We start from the raw sequence: 10,160 nt of genomic DNA on the forward strand, positions 1-10,160 counted from the left end.
TGAGGATGTTAAGGTTTGCGATGGGAGGTTGGACAGGATAAGGAACGAGCACATCAGAGGGACAGCACATGTGGAGAGCTTGGGAATGAAGCTAAGAGAGATGAGACTGAGATGGTATGGGCACATCCTGAGAAGAGATGCAGAGCATGTTGGAAGGAGAATGTTGAGGATGGAGCTGCCAGGCAAACGAAAACGAGGAAGGCCAAAGAGGAGATACATGGATGTGGTGAGAGAGGACATGAAAGTGGTAGAAGATGCAGAAGACAGGGAGCAATGGAGACGAAAGATCCACTGTGGTGACCCCTAATCGGGAGCAGCCAGAAGATGATGATCCTAGTCGGAGAGTAGCCAATCAGAGCGCACGATTGCTCATATCCAGTGAATGTGGATAGAATAATTCAAGATATTTTCAGCCAGAGAGATATTAAAGACCACTTTTCAGATTTTTCAAGTGTAGGTCATAAAAAGAGTCATAAACTTTTCCCCGACACCCAATTATTTTTGTTTAGTGGACCGAAAGCTACCGAATTCGAATCACAGACTTCCAATTAAAAAAATATATATATATATATATATATATATATATATATATATATATATATATATATATAAAGCAATTAATGAATTTAGAGCCATGTGGTCCTAAATTCTCCACTATTTTTTTTTTTTTTTTTTTTCCTGCTTCACCGTGACCCATTTCAAGATACTACGTCATGCATCACGTGGTGGACTTTCCCCGTTCACACAAGGCATTGTGGGATACAAATTTGAAACAGGAGAGAAAAATGGAGGACGTGAGCGTGCGAATGAAACGTGAAAGACTGACTACAGTAACAGAAAGCGAGAAGAAAAGACGTTGTGTTATATGCGAAGGAAAGGAAACACAGGACCAAACTAATAAATATCGGCGGTCAGCGAGCACCTCGGTGTGATCAGCTGTTCGTTTAGCGACAGAATGATGGAACTGTCAGTGCACGCTCAAAGGTAAACCTGCGCATACGCACACTAATACGGACTTCCTCTGTCTGCTTGACTGCGCAAAGCGAGCGATTTCATGCACATTTGCTTTAATCCCCTCAAATTAACAGGGGTGATAGCGTTCCGGCGCCGCGCCGGATTTCCAGCGTACCGCGGCGCTGGGAAAAAAAAAATCTAGTTCGCCCATTATCCTGTGTCATTCTGAGATGCGCAGATAGACAGTAAAGGGAACGAATTCCCTTTACTGTCTATCTGCGCATCTCAGAATGACACAGGATAATGGGTGAACTAGATTTTTTTTTTTTTTTCCGGCGCCGCGGTACGCCAGAAATCTGGCGCGGCGCCGGAACGCTATCACCCCTGAATTAAATAACTTCCCAGCCACAGAACGGCTCGATATTTTGTGAGATGTTACAGAAATGGACATCTATCACAATGACCAAATTTCAGAGAGAACTAAATTTTACTGATTTTATGAAATCAAAAGGCCGTCTAAAGCTTTAAACAGAGATTTCTATTGTTTTTCAGTGTTGCATAATAATATATAAGAATGTGATGTGTTCAAATTCTTGAACATGGTTTTTTTTTTTTTTTTAAAAGGTGAGTTTTCAGGACAGGAGACTTTGTGCTTTCCGGTTTCTCAGTAATATGACGAGCTGTGTGTGTTGGGTGTTTTTTGTTTTTGTGGTGATTAATTTGATGACCGAGAATGAGTGTTTGTTGCTATACACTACCGTTCAAAAGTTTGGGGTCACCCAGACAATTTTGTGTTTTCCATGAATAGCCCAGGAGTAATAGGGTTATACCCGGAACAAATTAGTAACAAGCTGAAAATTTCAGAATATGTTCAGAATACCTTTAGGAATAACATACTAAAAGTCCCCGGAAATCCCCCTTGTGCTCTCTGAGAAATTCAAGATGGCGTCCAAAATGGCCGCCAAATGGAGGTCTGCCCATATCTCAGGCCCAAAACAAAATATTAATGCAATTAAAAGGTCAGAATATATGTTTTGTAGGGTAGGAGAGTAAATTCCAACATGTGTGTATTAATTACATTGTGTATTAACATTATATAATAACAATGTACACATTATTATAATAGTATATTTGTGTATAGTGTGGATCCATTGGTTACTCGTTCACTCCGAATCATCCTATTCTGTTCACAAAACAACAAACACAATTACTAGGGGTTGGAGCACTTTTCATTAATATTAATTAAAGTAAATTGGTGGTGTAAAATGAAAAATGGCATGTTAAAAGGTCATGCTGAGTTCAGTCATTTTTAAAAGGTCATGCTGAGTTTAGTCATTTTTTGTCCGAACACACTGGCATTGAAGACTGGTGCTAGAAACTCAAAGATTAATTTTTTTCCACCCTTAAACAAGCTTGAATAAATTCCCTACTTCATTGATGGTACAGCAAAGGTCCAAGCATTACAACTGAGGCACTGAGAAGTGTTTAAGTCTACTCATTGTTTATAAGCAAGAGCTTTTATTGAGGCAGACCTTTTTGTCATGAAAGTCGCCGGAATGTTGAAGTGTACTGAAACAGCTTGCCATTGTAGTTTTAGAAGATAGAGTTCTCAAATTTAATTTCCCTTTAATATTTTATCAAAGCTTAAAGATGCACTAAATATTAAGGAAATTGATGTCTCATTGTTGTCTTACATTATGTTCATGCATGTAGGTAGCCTACTAAGCTAATCTGTCAATCATGTCAACCATCAAATTCCATGTAATTTCCACATTAATGACCTTGTAATCTTGGTTAATTTTAATTTTAACAGTGTGACAATGGTGAATTTGCATTGCTTGTATGAGAGAACATATAATTTAACATTTTAATTGCATTTATATTATGTTTTATCCCTGAGATATTGAAAAATCTCCAATCGGCGGCCATTTTGGACGCCATGTTGAATTTCTCAGAGAGCACAAGGTGGATTCCCGAGGACTTTTAGTATGTTATTCCTAAGGGTATTCTGAAAATATTTTGAGGTAATGCTCTTGGGCTAGAAAAGTCACACTTCTATTTACCACCATAAGCTGTAAAATGAATAGAAAATATAGTCGAGACGTTTTTCTGGCCATTTTGAGCATTTAATCGACCCCACAAATGTGATGCTCCAGAAACTCAATCTGCTCAAAGGAAGGTCAGTTTTATAGCTTCTCTAAAGAGCTCAACTGTTTTCAGCTGTGCTAACATGATTGTACAAGGGTTTTCTAATCATCCATTAGCCTTCTGAGGCAATGAGCAAACACATTGTACCATTAGAACACTGGAGTGAGAGTTGCTGGAAATGGGCCTCTATACACCTATGGAGATATTGCACCAAAAACCAGACATTTGCAGCTAGAATAGTCATTTACCACATTAGCAATGTATAGAGTGGATTTCTGATTAGTTTAAAGTGATCTTCATTGAAAAGAACAGTGCTTTTCTTTCAAAAATAAGGACATTTCAAAGTGACCCCAAACTTTTGAATGGTAGTGTAGATATCAGGAGCTCCCTCCATTTTCTTGACTTTCCACAACGTTGCTTTGGTGCAAGAAGAAGAATAAAATGGATGTACGTTTTGTGTTTTAATAGGAGATGGAGCAGTCCATGAACATGTTGAACCCTAATCCAGAGTTGCCAGATGTGTCTGAGTTTATGACCAAGCTCTTCTCTAAGGGATCCAGCAAGGCAGGGGGAAGCAACAAAGGCAGCAGGAATGCAGCACTGAAAAGGAGGTAGTGCTGCGAATGGAGACCGAGGCGTTTCTTTTCTTTTTCTTTCTTTTTTTTTTTTTATAATTTTTTGTAGAATTGTTGTGTGGCCTGTTTTTCATTTGTCACAATAAAACTAACTGTAATGGATAATAAGCTTGAGCTTGAACTGGCAGGGCTGTATATTTTTGTTTTTTGTTGTTTTTTTTTTTTTTTTAACAAGCAAATCAGATGCTCTCCCACCACGTGACATTTTAATCTGTGTAACCACTGAACACCATTTAGAAAAGCACGAGTAGTTCTCTTCATGGTTAGTTGGGCCAAGCTCATCAGAAGCGTAACGTATGCTTATATTGCTGCTGAAGCCGAGATTTTTAAATCGGGTCCTCTTCTGATTTGAGGCTGGTTGAAATGTCACTTGAACCCCAACCCAGTTTCCACAACTACTTGAAACAGAGCTTTTACTTTGAAATAGATGTCAAGTTTGTATAGGACTGTGAATAAAGATAACAAATGCCTAAAATTTTAGCAAAGAAATATAAACCTATTTAAACTGAATGCTAATAAATTGTAATCCACATTTCGGATGTGTCCTTTGGAGTGTTTTTTTTTTTTTCTTTCTTTCCTTTGAGTGGATTTTTCTGCACTGAATGAGGCCCAGTTTTCCCAGAAGACAAGAAATAGACTTTATTTGAATCCATTAGATACAAATTCACAAGACATTCTAGTTGGATCTGAAATCTGACACTGGACATAACGTGAAGGATGTTTCTCTATCATCTTGTGTTGGTACATCTAAAGAAATGCTTTAATGGTTTTTTGATTTTTGCTATCAAATCCATTGTATTTACAACATTTATTCCACATCGCAAATTAAATCCCATATTTATAAGTCGATGTAAGAGAAGTAACCTTGAAATATGCTTTATCAATATGCTGAATTAAGAGTCTCAAATGGTACGAAGCATTTACTTCTAAGTTATGCCATAAATAAAACCAGTTAAATTTTTTTAAAAATATCTGGACACAGTCTAGCATGTGTTCATGAATCACAGTTGGCCCTGTACAATAATGTTTTACATTTTAAAGTAGTACTTTTGAGTCAATATGGGTGAAGGTAGAATCCTGGAAGAAGGTAATACATCATTTGTACAGGTAAGTGCAAATATTTTCACCCCACATACAGTTTGTGGGTTTAAAAAAAAATATTTTGCAATTTTTGTCTTTTGAAAAATGATTTTTAAACCAGTATGTTAAAATGTATGAATTAATGCGACAATAATCCAACAGCTATGCAAGAAGAGAGACAGGTAGTTTGACCAAAAGGAAATAAAAAAAAAAGTCACCTCCAGATCTCTCTCTCTCTCTGTCTAAAGGGGAAATCTAGCACTTGGAGGATCTAAAAGGTCTTTCGAGGATACTAAAGCGGTTAAAGGCAAAGGGTTATTAAAGAATATTTGTATAACATTCATCTCATCTCATTATCTGTAGCCGCATTATCCTGTTCTACAGGGTCGCAGGCAAGCTGGAGCCTATCCCAGCTGACTACGGGCGAAAGGCGGGGTACACCCTGGACAAGTCGCCAGGTCATCACAGGGCTGACACATAGACACAGACAACCATTCACACTCACATTCACACCTACGCTCAATTTAGAGTCACCAGTTAACCTAACCTGCATGTCTTTGGACTGTGGGGGAAACCGGAGCACCCGGAGGAAACCCACACGGACACGGGGAGAACATGCGAACTCCGCACAGAAAGGCCCTCGCCGGCCACGGGGCTCGAACCCAGGACCTTCTTGCTGTGAGGCGACAGTGCTAACCACTACACCACCGTGCCGCCCTGTATAACATTCAGAAAAAGATTTCAAGCTTTTACACTCATGCAATTTATTTTGTTCACTATTATCTGAAGATATGAATTCCTACTTTGTTGTTTGTGATAAGCCAGGAATGTGCGTGAATACCGATACACTCCTTATTGGTTAAAATCGATTCTTTGTACTTTGCATTTTGCTCTATGTGGAACTTTCGCTTGGAACTGTATTAGCTCCAGTAAAGGTCAACTTCTTGGTGTGGGAGTGTGTACATACAGTTGTGTTCAGAAGTTTACATACAATGACATGAATGTCCTCTTGGATATGAGCGTCATGGCAATATTTGGGCTTTCAGTCATTTCTTTGAACTGTTCTTTTTCTGTGATTGAATGTACAGCATACATCTTTAATAATAATAATAAAAACACTAGAATTTGGTGCACAAATTTTAATTTTCTTTGGGTTTTCTGAAATCAACACAGGGTCAAAATTATACATACAGCACACCTAATATTTGGGTAAAATGTCTCTTTGCAAGATTCACTTTGACCAAACGTTTTTGTTTACTATGAACAAGCTTCTGGCAGAATTCTGGTTGGATATTTCATGACTCTTCATGGTAGAATTGGTAGAGTTCACTTAATTTTTTTTTTCTTGGCATGGACTCAACTTGGACGCACGGTCCATATATTTTCAATAGGGTTGAAGTGAGGACTTGTTTTAAGCTTAATGTTAGGCTGCTTTATCCTCCACAACCAGCTGTGATGTGTGTTTGGGTTCATCGTGCTGCTGTAACTCCCAAGTCGTGCTCAAGTTTCTGATGGTTTATGCTGAAGAATTCTGAGGTAGTCCTCCTCCTTCATTATTCCATCCACTTTGTGCAATGAACCAGTTCCACTGGCAGCAAAACAGCCCCAGAGCATGATGATCCTACCACCACCAGCAGCTGGTACAGTGTTCCTCTGTACATGGTGGTCATTGTGGCCAAACAACTCCAATCTTTGTCTCATCTGACCATACAGCTTTCCTCCAGAAGGCTCTCTTTGTCCATGTGGTCAGCTTCAAACTTTAGTAAGCTTGAAGGTATCAATTTTGGAGCAGGGTGTTATTTCTTGGATAGCAGCCTCTTAGTCCATGCTGATCTGAACTGTAGATAGTGATCCATCAGCTTCCAGTTCATGGCAGGGCTGTGCGCCATGGTGGTTCCCAGGTTGTTCCTGACCATCCAAACCAATTTACTTTCAGCTGAGGGTGACAGTTTGGGTTTTCTTGAAGCAAAGTGGCTTGGCAAAATAACTACACCTCACAATAACTTGGATACCATTGTTTGAACTGACCTTGGAATTTGCAATTGTTTAGAAATGGCTCTAAGAGACATTCCAGAGTTGTGTACATCTGTGATCCTCTTTCTTAGATCTGCACTGAGCTCCTTGGACTTTCCCATTTTACTCTGTGTTGGTCAATCCAATGAGCGCTGTAAACAAACCCTTTTTATGAAGGCACAGAGAAGCTACCAGCTGTAGTCAATCATGATCACTAACAGGAAGTTAAGAGACCTCGGCCTTGGCAAGATAAGAGACGTTTTGGAAGTTTCGGCACCTCTGAATTAATAATCTCAGTGAGTGTATGTACATTTTTGACCCTGTGTTGATTTCAGAAAACCCAAAGAAAATTAAAACTTGTGCACCAAATTCTATTTTTTTAATTAAAGCTGTATGCTGTACAGTCATTCTGCCACAGAAAAAGAACAGTTCAAAGAAATGACTGAAAGCCCAAATATTGCCATGACATTCATATCACTGTAGTTAAACTTCCGACCACAATAATATCAACTTCTTTCATAGGAATACATTTATACCTGCTCATTCATGCAATTATCCTCTCAGTCAGGCAATACATGCTGTAACCTCCTGCTGATTCCAGTAAAAAGTTTCAGTTATTCAAACATCAGAATGGGGAAAATGTAATCACATTGACTGCTGGTGTAATTATGGGCTGATTTGTGGCTGTCCTTGGATTTTCACACACAATGGGAACACATCCACCAAAACTGAATAGTTTGGAAAAATACTGATTTGCAAAGCCTTGCCTGGTCTTTTTCTAATCTTCACTTGTCCAGGTTCTGTGAACTCGTGTTCACTGTAACCAGTTCTGTTCCTGTTCTGGGTTGACAGGAGTTGAACTCCATGTTCCACTTCTGCTGCTGGATATTCTCTTTAAGGTTCGGAGATGATTTTCTGCTCATCGTGGTCATAAAGAGTAGCATCAGCGATTTTCTACGCTGTGGTCTGCTGGGGCTGTGGAAGTTCAGAGAGGGACAGGAAGAAACTTAATAAACTGGTCAGAAGGGCTGGCTCAGTCTTGGACTGTCCTCTGGGCTCCATTGAGGTGGTGGGTGAAAGGAGGATGTTAGCCAAGCTGACCTCAATCATGGATAACCCCTCTCACCCCCTACATGAGGCTGTGGGGGCTTTAAGCAGCTCGTTTAGTAGTAGACTGCTACACCCACGGTGTAAGAAGGAGAGATACCACAGGTCATTCATACCTACTGCTGTCAGACTGTATAACACCCACAACTTGTAACATAGCACCAATAACCTGTTTGTCGTTTAATTTGCACTACTTCACCATTACTACCTCTGCCATCTCTCATCGATGCAATTATTATGTGCAATAATATAGGCCCTAAACTATTTTTATGCATATATATATATATATATATCAGGGATCCCAGACGTCCGCTATTTAGCAGAATTGTTTTTTTTTTTTTTTAAATCTCTTGTATATCCATTAAAAATATCTCATTCATCTCATCTCATTATCTCTAGCCGCTTTATCCTGTTCTACAGGGTCGTGGGCAAGCTGGAGCCTATCCCAGCTGACTACGGGCGAAAGGCGGGGTACACCCTGGACAAGTCGCCAGGTCATCACAGGGCTGACACATAGACACAGACAACCATTCACACTCACATTCACACCTACGGTCAATTTAGAGTCACCAGTTAACCTAACCTGCATGTCTTTGGACTGTGGGGGAAACCGGAGCACCCGGAGGAAACCCATGCGGACACGGGGAGAACATGCAAACTCCACACAGAAAGGCCCTCGCCGGCCACGGGGCTCGAACCCGGACCTTCTTGCTGTGAGGCGACAGCGCTAACCACTACACCACCGTGCCGCCCCATTAAAAATATGTTTAAGTAAAATGACCAGCAGAATACGTTCTGATTTGGTTTGCTTGTTTAGCGATGTTTTCGTCGGCTTCGTTTGTTCTCGTTGACATTCAGGAACACTCGAAGTTAAATTGATGTAAATACCGCGAGCAGTGTTGCCAGATTGGGCGGTTCCCCGCCCAGTTGGGGGGTTTCAAGTGCATTTTGGCGGGTTTTGAACATATTTTGGGCTGGAAAACGTCAGGAGTATCTGGCAACACTGACCGCGAGACTGTACACGATAGAACAAGAAAACAATATGGCTGCGCCCATTTGCTAGAAAACATGTTTTAACTCTGTTCGTGCTTTTGTTTCTAATGCGTTGAACTTAATTCAGAGCACTGCAGGAACATCAGAAAAGCAGAAGGAAAGATCAGAGAAACAAAAGCAGAGAAAAGTGGAGGAAAGACAGAATGCACCCCAGAAAAGAGCATTAAATTCCTTTGCAGTGAAACCTTTCAAAAAGAGAGGTTTAAATCAAATATCTCCAATATTTGCTGTACATATGTATATATCTAATATTACCGAATCATTGATTTCTGCTCATATTCATGATTTTTGAAAAATGAATGTGGCTTATATTAGACTAGTTTTTACATTAACTTGAAACAAAAAAATAAACAAATGAGATGAACTATGGATACTATTGTTATATTATAACAAAATCAGTGGAATATTTAGGCAAGTATATTCTTCAAAGCTACATTTTCGTCTAATTTTTTATAACTTTTTTTGCCACTTATGTCATTGATTACAAAATATGGCATCAAATAGATACACGTTATTGTTAAATTCTGTTGCTTTTCTGTGTTAAATCTATGTAAAAAATGTGTTCTATAGCATCTTTAAATGTTAAAATCTCAACAGCTTCAGGCAGCCCCCTTGACCCCTGCTGATAGTTTCTTACATTCCTCTATTTTTTTCAATTACTGCTGGGATCCCTGAGATATATATATATATATATATATATATATATATATATATATATATATATGGGCGGCACGGTGGTGTAGTGGTTAGCGCTGTCGCCTCACAGCAAGAAGGTCCGGGTTCGAGCCCCGGGGATGGCGAGGGCCTTTCTGTGTGGAGTTTGCATGTTCTCCCCGTGTCCGCGTGGGTTTCCTCCGGGTGCTCCGGTTTCCCCCACAGTCCAAAGACATGCAGGTTAGGTTAACTGGTGACTCTAAATTGACCGTAGGTGTGAATGTGAGTGTGAATGGTTGTCTGTGTCTATGTGTCGGCCCTGTGATGACCTGGCGACTTGTCCAGGGTGTACCCCGCCTTTCACCCGTAGTCAGCTGGGATAGGCTCCAGCTTGCCTGCGACCCTGTAGAAGGATAAAGCGGCTAGAGATAATGAGATGAGATATATATATATGTATGTATGTATATATATATAATATATGTATATATATATATATATATATATATATATATATAT

General features: G+C 39.6%; 1 protein-coding gene across 1 annotated transcript in view; it reads left to right on the forward strand.

Moving 5' to 3' along the window:
• emc7b (ER membrane protein complex subunit 7b) overlaps positions 1 to 4,272 on the forward strand; it is a 28,201-nt gene extending 23,929 nt beyond the window's left edge. The window contains exon 5 of the mRNA XM_060916127.1: positions 3,571 to 4,272. Coding sequence (XP_060772110.1) covers positions 3,571 to 3,717 — 147 coding nt within the window. The 3' untranslated portion in view covers positions 3,718 to 4,272. The remainder of the gene's footprint in view (positions 1 to 3,570) is intronic.
• Positions 4,273 to 10,160: the final 5,888 nt, after the last annotated feature.

The sequence above is a fragment of the Neoarius graeffei genome, chromosome 3 (assembly GCF_027579695.1).
Source record: "Neoarius graeffei isolate fNeoGra1 chromosome 3, fNeoGra1.pri, whole genome shotgun sequence".
Taxonomy (NCBI): Eukaryota; Metazoa; Chordata; class Actinopteri; order Siluriformes; family Ariidae; genus Neoarius; species Neoarius graeffei.